Below are 20,003 nucleotides of genomic sequence, written 5' to 3' on the forward strand. Positions count from 1 at the left end.
ATACAGTTTTCTGATGTGCCAGTCTTTTTGATTCAAGACAGACTTAAGGCCATGAGAGACCTGACCCAGTTCACAAATGCCACCTCACTTTCAGGGTGAAATCCTCCACATCGTATAGCAGAATATAGCTGCCTCCTTCTCCATGCCAGACTGTATCTCTGAGGCTCACAAACCTGTTTCATACAGTTTTTGCACGCTCTATGCAATTACATTCTCAGCTTATGAGTGAGAATTTCTTTTCTGTTTCTTTTCAGACAGGTGGATAATTCAGGCAGGTGGATAATTACGGACAGTGTCTTTGGGAAAATATCCTTTAAGTTCTTCTGTTTATGCAGATTGCTTGTGACTGCCATGTCTCTGTCAGGATGGGGACTCGCACAGCCAATGTGGTAGCTCAGGGTCATTGATCTCTGGAGAAGCAAAAACTTAGGAAGGGTGTTCTGGAGTTCAGAGCTGTGAGAAACTCACAAGAGTATTTTAAAATTTGTCTTCACAGTCATCACATTCAGACAACGATGTCTGCCACTAGCAGGCTTTATATGAATAAGCCAAGTGCTGAGATTACTTTACCCTGCAGAAATGCAGAATACTGTCAAATGGGCTTCAAATTCATCTGGCAGGCAAGCAAAATAGTCTTGCAGGTGCGGTAGATTGAATTATTCCTCTGATCCGCATGTGTAAACTCCAATTCAGTCTTTAGGTAACTGGAGTTGGGAATGGGGTTGCCTTGAGATGGACCTATTTACATCAGATGGCATCAAGAAATGGCACATTTTTTTCTCCCTTGCCATTCAGTGTCTTGGGTCAGACACAATCCTGATTATAGAGAAAGGCATAGACCTTCCTTCTGCTTGGAAATACTGATCATGGTCAGGCAAGGTAATACTTCCCAGGCCTTTACGGTTCTGGTGTCAGGAGGTTATCTGTCAGCTGTCTCTCACTGAAGAATTCAAGAAATATATTCCCCTCCTAGATCTGTGACTGAGAAATCTGGAGCATTAAGGAGTTTCAGCATGCTTCATTCCAAGCCCTAAAATACTGGACAGGAATGTCATTGCTCATTTCTGTGGGGCTGTCCCTTGCCACTTTTTCAGGTTAGGAGATGTAGATAGATAGCCAGACAAGAAGCTAGGCTTAAAATAGGACAAAAATCTTTGTAAAGAAAAATCACATTTGTAATTTATTATTTTCTTAAATTAAGGAAATTTGCTTTTGTTTGAAAGCAACCCTCATGCCCAAACTACATATAATGAGATTCCAAGAGTCAACCCTGTGCGGTATCCATTGCAGGTGTTTGATCTGGAGTTAGAAATAAAACAGTCCTCTGTAGGGTTATTCACTTTTACTGGTCTCTTGAGAACTTGAGTAAAGCAAATTCTGCTGTCATTAAAGGTGCAAGAATTGTATGGTTGATTAGTTTTCTTAAGCACGGAACAGCAAATATTAAGTCTGCTTACTTTACTAATCATTGTTTTCAATGAAAGGCTTTTCGGATGCTTATAAATTAAATTCCAAAACCAGAATTCTGCATTTTTAATTTAATAAAATTAAACATACAGTACATACGCCCTGAACTGAAAATGCATTCTGTAATGGATGTTTTTTATTTGAACATCTGTTCAGCGTAGCAATTGTTGAAAGTTTTCTTTCCCTCTCCTTTCTGCCATATAAGCAACGCTGATTTGCACTGGAACATACTTCAAATGGAAAACTGTTAGAGGGAAAATCAACATTCTTTTTGTATAAAGCTGGAAAAGTAATTTTTTGAGCCATGCTGGAATATAAGAACACTTCTAAATAGGGTATCTAATATAAAAAGATTATTTCATGGAAGTATTATTTTGGACTAAAAGTTAGCTTATCAAGACACATGACGCTTTTAAAAAAACCCAAAACGCAGCATTTTTTCGGTCTCAGAAAATGCAGATAATGAAAGCACACAGTTTTCTTAAATTCAGTTCTTTCTAATGAAATTGATTATACTTAAGTGATCCATTACCGGTTTATTTGCACTTGTTTGAATTAATACAAACAGCAAATAGAGGTAGCTAAATGACTTTTTTTTTTTTTTAGTGGTTTTTTTTTCCAGTTACCCAAGCTTTCTCTAGTGAATTAAGACCTTCGGGTTATGTCATTGTTTTAAGAGCAAAGGCGAATCACTTTTGCTTCCCTTTCTGACCAGGTCTTGCATTTTCCATTCAAGTTCTTTCTAATGATACGCAGCTTCTTTGGAACCAGTTAAACTCTAATCATCTGAGACGGTTCCCTCTTGAGTCACTGTCATATTTCCTGAAACTCAGAACTTGCAGTGAATTATATCTGCTCCAGTGCAGTCACTTGTGTTTCAGTGTAGCTTCTTAAGACTAATGTGGATGTTTTCCTAGTATAGGGGTGGGATTCATGTGTCAATGCTCTCAGCAGCCTGTGGGAAGAACATGGATGGGTGCAGTGGAGAAGGGAGCTGTGCTTAGTAAGTGCTGTTAACATCTTGTATACTTAGATTAGGACCATGTCCTATGGATGTTACATAGTTAATTGTGTATTAATGTTTCTCTGCTGTTCATGAGGACCCTGTTGGCATGGTATTAAAGCCTTATATTCTCTACTGACAAAGTTCAGCAAGTATCTGTAGGACTATATAAGGACTCAGAGGAAAGCTTACTTCCTACTGCCTTGGCTGTAGAATCCATTATCTCTGTCAGTAGGTTATTACTGATAAAATAAAATGCATTTATACAGCATTATTATTTCATTAGCATTCAAAACTTGCTTTTTTAAATTTTCTGTTCATACAAAATATTAAAAAATCCACAACAAACCCTGGAACATTACTTATATAGGCAAGAACAAATATAAGCCATTATTAGTATTTTCATTTGTGATGATTCCTATAAGAATTTCCATCTTACTGGTCATTGCACAGATGCTAGACCTTTTTGAACTACTTTATGAACTTTCAGCTATAAGTTGAAACCTATTTCAACGTTGAGCACAATCATACTAACACATATTTTCTTCTTTCCCCCCTTGTTTACCAGGATGGTACGAAACAAAAGCGAGAACGGAAAAAGACTGTGTCGTTTAGCAGTATGCCAACTGAGAAAAAGATCAGCAGTGCAAGTGACTGTATAAACGCGATGGTTGAAGGCTCTGAGCTCAAAAAAATTCGATCCAACTCTAGGGTGTATCACCGATATTTTCTTTTAGATGCAGACATGCAGTCTCTACGCTGGGAACCTTCAAAAAAGGATTCTGAAAAAGCAAAGATTGATATTAAATCAATCAAAGAAGTAAGAACAGGAAAAAATACAGATATTTTTCGCAGCAATGGGATATATGACCAGATATCAGAAGACTGTGCGTTTTCAATTATATATGGAGAAAACTATGAGTCACTAGATCTTGTTGCTAACTCAGCAGACATTGCAAATATTTGGGTTACTGGCTTAAGATACCTGATTTCTTACGGGAAACATACTCTAGATATGATAGAAAGTACTCAAGATAATATGCGGACTTCATGGCTTTCACAAATGTTCAGTGAATCAGATGTAGATAATTTGGGACATATACCCCTGTGTAATGCTGTACAGTTTATAAAAGACTTAAATCCTGGTTTAAAAACTAATAAAATTGAACTAAAATTCAAGGAGTTACATCGATCCAAGGAAAAAAATGGTACTGAAGTAACAAAAGAAGAGTTTATTGAAGTTTTTCATGAGCTTTGTACCAGACCTGAAATCTATTTCCTGTTGGTTCAGTTTTCGAGCAATAAAGAGTTCCTAGATACCAAGGACCTCATGATGTTTTTAGAAGCAGAACAGGGTATGGCACACGTCACGGAAGAAATAAGCCTTGAAATTATTCAGAAATACGAGCCAGCCAAAGAGGGCCAGGAAAAGGGTTGTCTTTCTATAGATGGGTTTACGAATTACCTTACTTCACCAGACTGCCACATATTTGATCCAGAACAAAAAAAAGTTTGTCAAGATATGAAGCAACCTTTATCTCATTATTTTATAAATTCATCTCACAATACATACTTGATAGAGGATCAGTTTCGAGGACCTTCTGACATCACAGGTTACATTCGTGCTCTTAAAATGGGTTGTCGAAGTGTTGAACTGGATGTATGGGATGGTCCAGATAATGAGCCTGTGATTTACACAGGGCATACAATGACATCGCAGATTGTCTTCCGTAGTGTGATTGACATTATTAACAAGTATGCATTTTTTGCTTCAGAATACCCTCTTATTTTGTGTTTAGAAAATCATTGTTCTATTAAGCAGCAGAAAGTTATGGTACAACACATGAAGAAAATTTTGGGGGACAAACTACATACACAGTCTCCAAACATTGAAGAGTCTTATCTTCCATCACCAGAATCACTTAAAGGGAAAATACTAATTAAAGCAAAGAAGCTTTCCTCTAATTGTTCTGGACTAGAGGGAGATGTTACAGATGAAGATGAAGGAGCAGAAATGTCACAGAGAGTGGGGAAAGAGGGGGTAGAACAGCAAAACTCGATGATGGGGAAACGATTTCAGCTCTGCAAAGAACTCTCTGAGTTGGTAAGCATATGTAAATCAGTTCAGTTCAAAGAGTTTCAAGTATCATTTCAGCTCCAGAAGTACTGGGAAGTGTGCTCGTTTAACGAAGTGCTTGCTAGCAAATATGCCAATGAAAACCCAGGAGACTTTGTAAATTACAACAAACGTTTTCTTGCGAGAGTTTTCCCCAGTCCTATGAGGATTGACTCTAGTAATATGAATCCCCAGGACTTTTGGAAATGTGGTTGTCAGATAGTAGCAATGAACTTTCAAACGCCTGGCTTAATGATGGATCTTAACATTGGTTGGTTTCGACAAAATGGAAACTGTGGCTATGTCCTTCGTCCTGCTATCATGAGAGAAGAAGTATCCTTCTTTAGCGCGAATACGAAAGACACCGTGCCTGGAGTTTCGCCTCAGCTGCTTCACATTAAAATCATTAGTGGGCAAAACTTTCCTAAACCCAAAGGATCAGGTGCCAAAGGTGACGTTGTGGATCCTTATGTCTATGTTGAAATACATGGAATCCCTGCTGACTGTGCAGAGCAAAGGACGAAAACTATGCATCAGAATGGGGATAATCCAATTTTTGATGAAAGCTTTGAATTCCAAATAAATTTACCAGAACTAGCTATGGTGCGTTTTGTAGTACTGGATGATGATTACATTGGGGATGAGTTTATCGGGCAATACACTATTCCTTTTGAGTGTCTACAGACTGGTTATCGGCACGTTCCTCTGCAGTCTTTAACTGGTGAAATTTTAGCACATGCTTCCTTGTTTGTGCATGTGGCCATTACTAATCGAAGGGGTGGTGGGAAACCTCATAAGCGGGGCCTCTCTGTGAGAAAGGGCAAGAAATCAAGGGAATATGCTTCTATGAGAACATTATGGATTAAAACAATAGATGAAGTGTTCAAGAATGCTCTCCAACCTATTCGGGATGCCACGGATTTGAGAGAAAATATGCAGGTACAGTTTTTACAACAAATTTATCGGTTCTTGTGCGTATTTTTGTATTACGATGCGTACAGAATATATGTTTCTAAGAGTCTTGCTACTTTTTCTAAGTTACGTTATTCAAGTCTAATGCTGGAACAGCTTTAAAGATGGATTATGTCAGAGCAGCCTTTTAGGTGATACTGTCTACTGAGGTAACCTTGGATGCATATGCGTATTTTGTTGAATGTGAACTGGAAATATGACTCCAGTGTTAGAACTCAAGCCTGTTGACTCGTCCTATGTCTTTGAAGGAATGTTAGATATACACTAAAGGAAGGTATGGCAATATTTTAGTTCTAGAAAATTAAGTTAAATAGAAATGCAGGAGGAAGATACAGCTGATAGAAAAAGGAGACTTTCCTGCTTATTAGAAAACTTCTTGGACGTGAAAGTATGTTTAGCGTAGTTTCACTGAGGTTTTGTTTTTTCCTCATTCCCAAATAGAAGGCAGTACTTTCTGAAAGACCATTTGCTTTCCATGATTATTCCTAGCAACAATATGTCAGAAATACATGGAATTAGCGCTAAGGTATTAGAAGGCATCCTCTAGAAGAAATTACCTTACCTTAAAGGTCACGTATAGTAAACACATTGAATTTCAGGAAAAAGTACAGGCTGAGGTGCTTGTTTTTGTGGAAGTCAAGAGAACCCACTTCAAAAATGCATTGTTTGGAGATTCCAGTAAAGATTCCAGGTAAATAAACCCTTTTAGACATACATTAAAGTGAGTTGTAAAGTTGTGTTTTAGTTAATAAAGCTTTTAACTATCTCTAAACTTCTGATGGAATACTAGCAGTGATCAATAAAATTAAGCATAGTCATTCCAGATGAAGTGACCTATTAAATCCTCTTACTCTTACGTAATGTTAAGGGGAAACTGATGAAAGGAAATGTCTGAGACTTGATTCTACATTTTAAGGGCACAACAGTGTAGATAAATGCTCTTTGTGAATAAGAGATTGAAGAGATTTTAATAGTAACAGTTTTAAAACTGATTTTACTTCATGTGAAAGAAGAAATTAGTACAGCATTATGAAGGTCTCCCATTCCACTTGGTATATAAAATTTCTATACTAAAAGATTATTAAAAAAATACGGGGATGATATTTTGACTTATAAACGTTTCACATTATGAGCTACATATAAAGTGAACTTCACCTGTAGTTAACCTATTGAAGGCTGGAATTTTGTCATATAAAGGATACTGTATTTTAAGATACCTTTCAAGGAAGAGCTGAACCTAAGATTTGAGGAAACAGTGAAAACATACAGTTTTTGTAGCTACTTTAAACTCTTTACTGTGCATGCTACAGTATTTTCCAGAACTGATATAAGTGGAAACAGGCTCTACAGAGTGGTTTCTTTGAACATGAGATATTAAAAGGTATTTTATGTATTTTATTCTGTCAGTTTGAAAGTTGTGCTATCAGCTAAATTCATCATTATCACCTCTCAAAATGCTATCAAGAAGATATTTTAGGTACATGAGGGAATATTAGTTTTGCATAGCTTTAATGACAGATTATATAATGTGCACAATTCAAACTGGGTAACGAAAGTTTTACAGCTAATAAAAGTAAATAAACCACTCAAAATAAATATCAACTTATGTCAGGGAATGTGAGATTTGTTTAATTTCTATATTACTGAAATTTTGCGTTAAATTGTTATGATTTTTATGATACAGAAATAATGTCCCCACAAGCCAGATTATAAAGAGCAAAGCTGGGTTTTTCTTTAATATAAGATGGAAGAAGAGAAAAAAAGAAAGTGTGCAGTAGTGAGTTTAATGGTTTCTCTAAATCTGTATACAAATAGCTAGCCTTTTTTCTTCCTTGTTATTTACTACATTACCGTGACAAAAGCTGATGTCATAACTTGTTGTTACATATTAATCACTGATAAAAATATAACATGAGTGATTAAACTGGATGTGATGTTCCATGTTTAAATTGCTTGACGGCATGAGGGATAGTCTCTGGATACAGGGTTGGAGGTCCAAAGGCAAGAGTTGTAGCCTTAGTTCTGTCCTGCCTGCCATTAGTTAATATATACGTTCCCTGGGTCCTCATTAACCTCTCTGTAAAATTGTTGTTCATAATGGCTTACCCATGAAGTTCATCTCAAACAAAATTTGTTTGAATGGACTTCCCAACGTCTGTCTTTTCAACTATGTAATTATTGTGTCATTAAGGTGTGGTCCAGTTAATAAAAGTAGTTTCTGTTTCCTGGACGTTCACTAGATGCTACTAAACATTTATTCAGAGTTAAAGGACACTGTAAGTGACTGTAGTAGATGTAATTTAATATTCACATAATTTTGCATGAATATGCTATATATACATATTTTGAAGTCTACTTTGGGTATTTTGTCTCATAAAGGGACAGCAAAATATTTCATGTTTGATTCCTGTTTGCATTAAGGTTGGCATTATGTCTCTCTAAGAAATTTGTCCACAAATGAGTCTTACCATGCCAGAAAGATGGAAAGTGGTTTTGATTAAAATGAAAATCTGTGTCAGATACCCTGCTTGGGTAAGATGTGAGAGAAAGGAGCACTGAGCACATTTGTAACTTAAATATACCATGTTTTTGTTTTTGTTTCCTACAGGAACACAAACTCCAGACCTGCCATAGATCACCAGCTCCCACTTGGTACAAAAATCCTAAATTCATTACAGTGCTGAGAATATTCCCATCATGGAATTTCAGTGGCTACTTGGAGTCACATTGTATTTCTAATACTGGAAATTTTCTTCAAGCTTAAACGTATGGTTTTATATTCTACCATATTGGATATAAAATACAACTATAATAAAATTTAGGGAAAGGTACAAATTTGGTATTTATATTAAAGTACCTTAAAAATTTATTTAAGTGTGATTCTGTGATAGGAATGACATCGGTAGTGGAGTGCTGGGTTTGCGAATCACACCAAATGGGAGCCAGCAGATCCACAGCACGTCTGGACTATAGTTCAGGTATGTTTAAAGTTACAAATGGGCTGAATTCCTCCTTCCACTTCACTTTGCTTATTTCGGACATTCAGCACCTAATACTTTATTTCTCTTGGTGGCATTTTAAAAATGACTTTGAAATGTCTTTTAGAATTTTTCAAAATATATAACCAGTATGTTTTAGAATTTGTTTATTTGCGTGGTTAATTTTAGTAGTGATAGAGACCAGATATACTTGTTCTAAATATTTTTTTTTTCCTGTGGCAAGTATTGAATTCTGTTTGAATTTTTAACATTTTTGGTAAAATATATGTGTGATACTGGTTGTGTTGGAAAACTGCCAGTTCTTCAGGGAAAAGCTGTGGTAATTCCACACTGTAGCTCAACTATAACAGTGAAGTATTTTATCCTGAAAGAATGAGACATTAAAATTCATATTTAACTGTAAAGGAAACTCTTTCTTTCCTTTTTGCAGAATGCAGTAGTTTCATTCAAAGAATTATGTGGCCTCTCTCCTGTAGCAAATCTTATGCAGTGCATTTTGGCAGTGTCTACACGCTTGGTTGGGCCTGATAATACACCCTTGGTAGTACTGAATCTCAATGATCAGTATCCGACGATGGAGCTCCAAGGGATTGTTCCAGAGGTCTTGAAAAAGATTGTAACAGCATATGACATGGTGAGTAGTCCTTTGTGGTTATTTTATATGCTATTTGAAAGACTTTCTTTTTATAATATACAGTACCATGCCTGTTTTGAAAGGTCATTTTAACCTGTGACTTCCTATTTCATGCTTCGTTACACGTGCTTGAAAGTCATTCCCATGAATGTGCAGCAACTGATAGTGTGTTCATATTGAGTAAAACAGAGATTAATATACTGCATGCAAATACGTAAGTGTTTGTACACTTCAGAAGGCAAAGTGGTTATAATGAAGAGGATTTAACATGAAAAGGATGTATTAATTTACCTGTTTTGCAGTAACTTGAAACTTCTTGCATATCTGTAAACCTCTTACATTAATTTGCTACTTTACATTTTCCAGTTTGTGGACCTTGATTTCGTTTGGCTTTGACTCAACATAGAATAGAAAAACATCAGGAACTGCTTTTAGGAATTGTAGTTTTGTCAGCAGCTTGAAGTGTTAAATTCTACACATGCTTTTTCATTTTCTTTTGCTATATCTTTCTTATGGATCTCATTTGATTAGGCATTTTTACATCTGTAAGCAGCTGTAATGTTAACTTCAGCCCTTTTACTTAAGTAAATATGTAAACTGTGTCTTTAAAGACTGGAAATTAAACATTTTGCAAGAAGGAAGGAAGAACTAATACACTGAGAAATACTGATTTACATCTGCCTTGCATTAATTTAAAGTATGGAAAAAAGATCCAGATGAGTGTGATTTGAAATGTCCTCCTTACTTCCACTGAAGTAATCTGGCACAAATAATTGAGCCTTTATTTATTTATTTAATGTTTTCTTTAATTTGATATAACATCTGACAATAAGTAAACGTTTCTAGGATAATTTTGCATTTATTTTAACATGTGCTAAAATGAGAAACCTCCCCTGGCAGGATCAAGTCACTGGTTTAAAAACAGTCCTTGCTATTTAAAGAAAGAAAATGAAGGAGAATAAACCAGTAGTCCAGTTTCATATATATCTTTTAAACTGCTTTCTAAAGAAAAAGTAGCTTCAGAATAATGTAATTTTGCAATTTTAACATGTGCTAAAATGAGAAACCTCCCCTGGCAGGATCAAGTCACTGGTTTAAAAACAGTCCTTGCTATTTAAAGAAAGAAAATGAAGGAGAATAAACCAGTAGTCCAGTTTCATATATATCTTTTAAACTGCTTTCTAAAGAAAAAGTAGCTTCAGAATAATGCTATACCAAAGTCCAAAAAGCACTCATTAGTAATTAGCAATTTAGGTAGAGTTTATGTAGTTCAGTGATGATGTAAATACAACAGAATTTGACTGGAGTGGTGGCACAGTTACAAGAAGATAGCGGTATATCCTCTTAGTGGTAGCTTATAGGATATCACTATAATTAGGATGGAAATGAGCTTGATAGTTGGGATTACACCTGTAACACGTATGTAATGAAGTTCTGTCTTGTTGATGGAGATGTCTCTACCTGCAGTTTTTTCTGATGTGGTGATGCTGCTTGTTAGTTATTAAGCTATTCCAGATAAGTCCAGATTAAATTTTTTGTTTGAATGTCACTTAGATAGAGGTGACTCATGACTCCAGAAATCTTTACAATCCAAGTTTGGTTTGCTCTTTGTCTCTCACATACGTTTTTCCCCCTGCATCCTGTAGTCTACACATGATTTGAATATTAGTGTACTTTAGAAATCTATACTTTATTTTCATATGTAAGAATAATAGAATATTTATTTAGTGGCATGTTCAAAGCATTTTTCCATCTCCTCTTCCCTAAAGGATAAAGACTCAATTTCATACAAAGACAAAGACTTTGATAGTGCTTCTAGCTATAAATGATATTGAAGATAAGTAAAAATTAAGATTATTTTCATCAAATAAAACTTATAAATTGAAAAAAAGAGATGTGTTTCAATTTGTGAAACTTTGTCTTGCCAATACTCTGTCCAGTTTGACAAAAGGTTTAAAGCAATTAAAATCTGTAGGGTATACTGGAAAATGAAGTCAGCCATGGGAGCCATACTGATAGCTCTTGTTTCTGAAAGCACATTGTGAAACAGTGGGAGACATCCATATCACCCTTTCCTCAAGGAGAGGAGAAGAGATGTGAAGCTATTTAGCTCATATATTGATATTTGCTATAGTGGCAGATGTTTAGAGTCTGATACTATCGTAGATAGTGTTCTTTTTGTGTGTTTTTGGTGTAAATTAATATAGTGAGCCCTCAAAGTGACACATTTCTTCTCCATGGTTGGTTTTGGCTTGGGGATTTTTTTGACATGATTAGTTAACAGGTGGGCGTAAAATTCAGCTTAATAATGAGAAGCCTTATCTAGAGCTAAGAAAGGGTAGATGTCCTGTTGGAAGTAATGATTACCTGCTGGTCTTATTTTCTGCTGGCTTAGGCCTCAATATAGGTCAAAATTATATAACCATGTTCTTCCAGTGTGTAAAGTACTGTAAGTATGAAATCATGTTGACAACAGAGATTGTGTTAAATGTTTATTAAATAAACCTTGGTTAGTACCATAAAAGCATAGGCTGTCATTACCTTGTGTGCATTCTCAATGTGGCACACGTAATGATATTCTCAAAGTACTGCTGTTTCAGGATCATGATATTTTTGGCTAATGAAGGGATTCTTATTTGTCAGAAATACTCTCCTTTTTACAAAATAATAATAAACTTAAAAAGCAGTATTCAGCCAAGGTTTTTAATTATTCAAAATTTGTTTACATTGGGAGTGCTTAAAGGACTCATCGTTGTTCTGTAAAGTGAGAAAGGATGTAAGACCTTTACAGTGGGACAGTCAGTCCACATTGAAATAAATACAAAAGAGTGCAGTGCTGCAGGGGCACATGGAAAGGTGAGAATATCTTCAGCGTAGCACAGGTACATATATTTTTTAAAGAAACAACGAGGCAAATGATAATAAGTTAATTAGCATATCACTAGATACTTGGGTTTTTGCATGTAAACAAATAGCACATAATGCTTTCTTAAATTGTCAGCATTCACTACTACGTTAATGGAGGAGCTGTAAGTGATAAAGGCTGGTACTAGTCACGGGTTAAAATATTGTATTTTTGAATGTAATGAGTAATTTGTCACCAGCATTATTGGAACCAGAAGTTTACTCAGGAAATAAAAGGATCTTTTGCTTTTATCCATGTTACAGGAGCTGGGGTGTCTTTTCAGAATAATGAAAAACAAATGCAACTAGGAATTTTTGAGACAGACAGATGTTTAAGTTGTGTATTTTTCTCTAGCTTCTCCATGCTCCTGAGTACTTTTCACCCTAACATCTTTTTTAACGATGTTTTATTTTTCCCTCTCGTTCATGAACTTCAGCTTCCTTTATGTGATACTTCAGCATGCACTCTGTTGGTGTCATCACACCCATCACTGATCAGTGCTGCAGACTGAAGCTTGGAGTTAAGGCAAGTGCCTCTTCCACACCATTGCATGTTTTTTTTAAAATGTCTTATAACCTTTAAGATAAACAGTAAGTAAACCTTAAAAAGTTATGCTATGGCAAGAGAAAAAAAAAAATTATCTCGTCCTAAGTCTGCAGCATTATTCAGTGATGAGTATAATAGCACTGCAAAGATATGCTAGCGGATCATACAAATGAAGCCAGGTATTGTTGAGAACTTGGCTGTCTCTGTCTGCCCTTAGTTGGAGGATGAAGTGTCCCATCTGATGAAGATAAGGTTTTCTGAAGTTTGCAAGCAGGCATTTACTTCTAAGAGGAAAGCTAGCACAGAAAAGGCAGAGAACTGTACCTGTGTGAAAGAAGATAAAGTAATGCTGCTACAATAATTAGGATTAAATGTTATTAAATCCTAATTAGATAATGCTGCTAGAGCCATTTTTTCACAGTTTCTGGTGGTGGTGGTTTTTTTTTTTAATGTTGAGGTTATGTTGCAATTCAAAATGTCTGCAGACTACAGTGTAGGAGGTCTGTATTTGATTCAAATGAAATCAAATAAGATGAATAGATTTTGTATACACACCCTAGGGATAGTATTGACAGTGGGGCTGTGTTTATTGCTGGTGGGGTTGCGAGATGATGAAAATGAGAGGTATTAAAATACACCAAAGCTAGTAAACTGGAAAACACCATATGATTGGTGATTAGTAGCTTTATAGTAAGCTTAAATCCAGTTACCTTATTGTTGGCTCATTTCAACTACTGACTCAATACAGCAGATTGCATATGCAATCATGTGGAAGTTAACTTCATGTTATGGAGTTGCAAATTTGGCCAATGACATAAACTAAATATGATAGTCTATATTTTGAACTTGAACATGTCCATCCCATTGTGAAGTAGGTAGTTTGACACTATACCTTGAAGAGTTATAGGCTGGACTGGTACTAGTAGAGCTTATTAAAAGACTATCTAAAAAGGACTGATTGTCAAGGTTTTGATAAAATGTTAATAGTCCTCTCATACTTCAGCTACTGCTCAAAACCCTAAATATTCTTTACCTTTAAAACTCATCCTGATATCAATATAGATGAATTGCATGGGGCACTTCTGTATTGGGCATGTTGGATTGAAGCTCATAATTCTGAAGGAAGCAAAGAATATATCCATTGCCTCTTTCACAGGGCCTAGAAAAGAATGATTAGCAGATCTGGTTTGAGTTATGCTTAGCTCATAAAATCTGTATTAGTTACCTTGTTGTTGATGTAGATCCTTGGTTGTGGTTACTTTACAAATACAGTAAGAGGGATTTCAGTCATTCTGCTGTGGTTATAGAGTTGAGAGAACAAGTAGATGAAGACTTTTCTACTTCATCTCAGCTTACTAATGTGCAAGAGTTATTCAGTTGAGAAGCCTTTGTTCCACAAATTACCCTTTGAGGTTGCAAACTTCTGGGGTAACTAAAAAATACTAGATCCAGTGCTGGTAGTTACCAGTTTATCTCCTAAAACAGAGTGAGTGAATAGGTTACTTTAACTCTTGCCTAACTTTCTTTTCATCTAAATACTCAATTTCTGACTGGGGCAGAGAAGGCTGAGTTCAAGATGGTCACCAATCTTATGTAATCGAACTCAATCTTTGCATCTCATGTGTTTTTAAATCACATGATAACATCTGACCACTATCTGCTTCATGCAGAAGAAAATCCAGATTTTTCCATCTGATACCTTTTCTGAGGAATACATGACTGGCATAGACTGTGATACCTGTGTTCTGTTTCCTGGTTGGTTCAGAATGTTGTTCTTTAGCCCATGTCTTCTGGAGTCCAGCTCCGTGGGTGTTCCATGTTACAATTTAAGTCTTAGCATCATCTGGCTTATAAAACAAAGGATTTAGGCTTCGCACAGGAGATTGAAAAGCTATTATTCCTTGCTTTTATACTTAAGAGCATAACTACATAAAAATAAGGAACCTTGTTAAAACAAAAAAGTAAGAGAAGTAGTCAAAAGAACAGACATCATAGACACTCTAAGGATACCACACAGGAGGCTTGAAGTAAATATGTACCACTATCAAAAAACACTTGAGGAGGACAAAAAGGAGGAGGTACTGTTCAAAAGAAGGCGGCATCTTCCAAAAAGATGAAGTCATGTGCAAATGAAAAAGATAGGATAAATATTTAACCCTGCCATGGTTAAATAAAAAATATAAGAAAGCTGACAGTGAAGAATTTCAGGAACGATTTGCACAGACTTAAAAATTACAATAACTTCTTTTGTGAAAATACCAGAAACAGGAAGCCTGTCAAAGAGTGTATATGACCAGTAGTTGATCAAAGTATAAAAGAAAGCCCCAGGAAAAGAAATAAAGCCACAACACTAAATTAATTTTTGCATCCATTTACCTGTGGAGATTAAGGTTTCACATGAAATGCTTCTTTATGAAGGACTCATTGGAGAATTCATTCTAACTGAAATGCTGATAGAAGATACTACACAGGAAAGGCAAAATGACTGAGAAAAAAATTACCAGGAAGAGGTGATACTCATTCATGGATTCTGAAAGATCTCAAGAGTTGATATATCCAAACTGCTAATTGTTGTGTGTATCCTCTCACTTAAAACTGACTATCAAAGTTGTTAGTGTGGTGCCAGTGTTTTAAGAGGTTTCCAGGGATGATCGTGAAATTACAGATCAGACAGGCTGACATCTGTACTGTGAAAATGGGTAGAAACTGTTTTGAAGAACAAAATTAGAGGAAACATGGAGAAACATGTTGTGTTAGGGAAGAGTCAATACAGCTTTTATAAAGTGAAGGGCTCATTAATCTCTTGGAGTTCTTTGAAGTCAAGCATGTAGACATGGAAGATTAGTCTGGTTGGATTTTCCAAAAGCATTTGACAAAGTCCCTTTTCAAATGCCCATATTGAAATGAAGTTACTATTAAATTTTTAGCCTTTTAAAATTCTTGGCTCTTTTTTGATAGCTGGAGTAAATGTTGAACTTAACCTGATGTTCCAACAGGAAAAGAACTGTTAAAGACAGTTGCTTGTGTTGATTTTTGCATTAGGGAATGTTTTTCCAGTAATTGGATCAGAGATGGTAGGTATAGCTCCAACAGCTTTGATCTAGCTAAAATAGCTAAGTACTCCTGAAGATGTATGACTTAATGATGCCCCCAGATTTGCAAAGATCATCAAGGTGTGAGGTATGTGGGTGCTTAGAGTTTAAACAACTTCCTCAGTCTTAGTGGTGGATTGTTATAATGTGTATTAAAACAGTAAGTTTCAGAGTTGACAATATAAATGCAATATTTAAATACTGATAACACACACTGTCTCACTATTTCCATTATTGCCTCTGGCTTTGTACTTTCATTATCAAGTCTCTGCAGAGTTAGAACTGTCTTTATTTAGGTAGTAAATGGATGCAGTTCAGTGGTGAAGAGATCTAAGGGAAAACATACATTATTCATTGCAATTTAATATTGCAAATAGCCCAGGTAATGTTTTTTGCCATGTTTAATAAATTGTAATATTTGTAGATTCTGATTTTTGAGATGAATTTAAATAGTTACTGATTGTGTAGTTGTTAGTCTATCACAAAAACTGATGGAAAACAAAGTATTGATGGAAAATATAGTGAATAGCTTGGGCAGTTTCTTCAAAAAGAGTTATGTTGCTTATTATCAGTTTTTATTTTCCTGTTTTATAACAGGACAGTCATTCTAAACTGAAGGTTGCAATTATGCTTCCAAAAGCAGAGCTGCAGATGATAACCTCAGCTTATGTTGGGCTTTTCAGTCCACAAGGGCAGATACAAACGTCTAATTTTGGATATTCAGACTCCAGTGCCAAATGTTGTGAAGTATGAGCTGTTTTTCATTGATTGAAAAGCTCTGATAATCACAATTTGATGCTTCTGGGAAGTCAAGATTTCTTCATTTTTTGTTAAGAGCATGAACAGTGAAGCTTTTTGTATCCTCTCACTAATCCCATTATGGCTAATGGCTGACTCACAGTATTCATGAGACCAAAAATAATACGACTACTTAGGAAGAGGAGTTCATCTAGCTTACTGTCCTCTAATGTAGTCCAATGGAATGTTTATGGAAGAGCATAAAAATAGGTCAGATGCTTAGCAACTTCTCTTACATGTACTCCATATTTCCAATAGTAGTTCACTTTTTCTCTTTTTCTTTCTCAATAAATTCTTAATCTTCTGTTTGTCTCTTTGACTCCTGTGTGAAAAAATTGTGGTTATTGGAACTGTTACTGACGATCTTAGTTTCAAAAATACCACTACCTATTAATTTTTTCACAAGGATGATACATTTCTGCTTCTCTTTACAGATATAGGATATTTTCCTTTCATATTTATGTGCTTCCTTATTGTCCGCTTTTTACGTAGTGTTTTCATTCTACCAGCTTTAGTTTAAAAAAGATGAAAAACATTTTGCTGTAACAGCCAGAGTGTCAAGAAAGCAAGGAGAAATGACGGTTGGATTTAAAAGAGTTTAATGTCATTGTGTGCATAGTTTAGAAGAGAGCTGCTGATTATTTTATTTACTCTGTCTTCAACCTAGTCTTTCTCAAAAACTTTACTCATGAGGAATTAAGAAAGAACAAGACTTTTTAATGGAGAACTTGTGGACTGTTTGTTCCTTTGGTAAATTTTCTTGAACTTTGGGAAATCTAATTCATTTTGGGATACTGCAGAATTAAGAACAGATGATGTCCTATTTTTTCTCAGGCCTACAACAATTAGTTTTAGTAAGCGGATTTTATCTCTTTTGCTCCGGCACTGCATTATGGCATAATCTCAGCTTGCTTCTTTCTGAAGACAAAAAAACCCGTTCCATGTATGTGTTTCCTAGAATATAAAACATCTCAAAAAGAGATGAGGGAGGAAAGGAAGGCTGAAAAAGTGAAACCATGAGTCTATCCCTATGTTTTTCCCACTTACGGGGATATACTGCCACTGTCAATTAGGTACAGCATTACGTTTATATCGTAATATGCCAGTGATTTCAGGAAGCGTAATGGAAATGTCCTCTGCATTTGTCTCGGAAGAGGACAGTGTTTTAAAGTCTAAAGGGAAACATAATACTTAATGATATCATAATATGTGATATATGTTACGGTCGAGGGAGGTGATCCTTCCCCTCTATTCAGCACTGGTGAGGCCACACCTGGAGTACTGTGTCAGTTTCTGGGCTCCCCAGTACAAGGGAGACATGGACATACTGGAGAGAGTCCACAAAGGGCCACGAAGGCAATGAAGTGTCTGGAGCACCTCTCCTATGAGGAAAGGCTGAGAGAGCTGGGACTGTTCACTCTGGACAAGGGAAGGCTCAGGGGGGGATCTCTTCAATATGTATAAATGCCTGAAGGGAGGGTGCAAAGAGGACAGAGCCAAGCTCTTTTCAGTGGTGCCTAGTGACAGGAGAAGTGGCACGAAATGAAACACAGGTGGCTCTGTCTGAACATCAGAAAACACTTTTTGACTGTGAGGGTGACTGAGCATGGGAACAGGTTGCCCAGAGAGGTTGTGGAGTCTCCACCCTTGGAGATATTCAAAAGCCATCTATCTGGACATGGTCCTGGGCAGCCTGCTCTAGGTGGCCCTGCTTGAGCAGGGGGAGTTGGACTAGATGACATACCGAGGTCCCTTCCAACCTCAATGACTGTGTTCCTGTGCTAAATTTATTTTCTTGCGTAGTTGGAGAAATAATTTCTAATTTAGACAATATGTTTGCTATAAAACTTACTACTTTGAAGCGAATTTAGTTTGATGTAAGGAGTCCTCTGTATGTACAGAAGTAGCAGTTAGCAGCTTTTGTTTTCTTACCTTGGCGCTTAGGACTATACTTGGATAGTAGAAAGATCAGTTGTTCTTCATTATAGAGCAGCTTTGGATTGTCTGGGCAAAACCACACCTGATTTTTATCTATAATGAAGTTATTATTGATTGTTGTCTTGAGCCAGAAAGCTCAGTTCTAGAAATTTCTTTTGATGAGAGATGTCTACTTTACTAAAATCCTTATTTACATAGAATCATTGAAGTTGGAAGACACCTCTGGAGATCGTCTAGTCCACCCACCTTGCTCAAAGCAGGATCAGGTAGAGCAGACTGCCCAGGACTGTGTCCAGTTGGCTGTTGAATATCACCAAGGATGGAGGCTCCACAAGCTCTCTGGGCAACCTCTTCCAGTGTTTGACCACCCGAGATCCCCATTGAGCCTTCTCTGCTCCAGGCTGGACAGTCCCAGCTCTCTCAGCCTCTCCTCATATGAAAAATGCTCCAGTCCCTTAACTCTCTTTGTGGCCCTGTGCTGGACAGTAAGTCCATATCTTTCTTCTACTGGAAAGCCCCAAACTGGACTGAACACTCGAGGTGTGGCCTCAGCAATGCTGAGTAGAGGACCAACTCCCTTGGTCTTCTGGTGATGCACTTCCTTAGGTATGTCCACCTTGCTGTCCACCAGGACACCCAGGTCCTTTTCTCTGAAGCTGCTTTCCAGCCAGTCAGCCTCCAGCCTGTACTGCTGCGTGCATGGGGTCATTCCTCTCCAGGTGCAGGACTCGGCGTTTCCCTTTGCTGAACTTCATAGGGTTCCCGTCAGCCCACTTCTCCAGCTTGCCAAAGTCCCTCTGAGTAGCAGCACAACCATCTGCTATATCCACCCTCCTCCAAGTTTTGTGTCTTCTGTCAGCTTGCTGAGGATGCGCTCTGCCCCATCATCCCGGTGATTAAATGAAGATATTTAAACAGTAGCAGCTCCAGGGTCAGCCCCTGGGGCACACCACTAGTCACTGTCCTCCAGATGGACTTCATGCTGCTGATCACAACGCTTTGAGCCTGGCTGGTTAGCTAGTTTTCAGTCCACCTCACTGCCCACTTACCTGGCCTCTACTTCCTTAGTTTGTCTATGAGGATGTTACGAGAGACAGTGTTGAAAGCCTCAGCAAAGCCCAAATAAAAAACATCCACTGCTCTCCCCTCCTCCAAGCCAGTCACCTCATTGTAGAAGGCTGTCGGGTTGGTTAAGCCTGATTTCCCCTTTGTAAATCCATGATGACTTTCCCCCAGTCACCTTCTTGTCCTTCATGTGTTTGGAAATGGTTTCCAAGAAGATTTACTCCACCACCTTCCCAGGGATTGAAGTGAGGCTGACTGGCCTGTAGTTCCTTGGTCCTCCTTCTTACTCTTCTTCTTCTAGATAGGAATGAAATTTGCTTTCTTCCAGTCTCAGGAACGTCCTCTGATTGCCATGACCTTTCAAGGATAACCGAGAGTTGCCTTGCAATGACATCAATCCGCCCCCTCAGGACTCATGGGTACATCCACATATATGTCTCTGTGTTTGATGAAATTGTTGTTAAACAA

The 20,003-nt window shown here is 37.0% G+C and overlaps 1 protein-coding gene across 2 annotated transcripts in view; it reads left to right on the top strand.

Moving 5' to 3' along the window:
• The window catches only part of PLCL2 (phospholipase C like 2), a 106,268-nt gene that overhangs the window by 51,578 nt on the left and 34,687 nt on the right, over positions 1–20,003 (top strand). For both annotated transcript variants that reach the window (XM_019474482.1, XM_009288592.2), the window contains exons 2-3: positions 3,039–5,525; positions 8,988–9,191. In XM_019474482.1, the coding sequence (XP_019330027.1) occupies positions 3,090–5,525; positions 8,988–9,191 (2,640 nt within the window). In that variant the 5' untranslated portion in view covers positions 3,039–3,089. The remainder of the gene's footprint in view (positions 1–3,038; positions 5,526–8,987; positions 9,192–20,003) is intronic.

The sequence above is a fragment of the Aptenodytes forsteri genome, unplaced genomic scaffold (genome assembly GCF_000699145.1).
Source record: "Aptenodytes forsteri isolate BGI_AS27 unplaced genomic scaffold, ASM69914v1 Scaffold9, whole genome shotgun sequence".
Taxonomy (NCBI): domain Eukaryota; kingdom Metazoa; phylum Chordata; class Aves; order Sphenisciformes; family Spheniscidae; genus Aptenodytes; species Aptenodytes forsteri.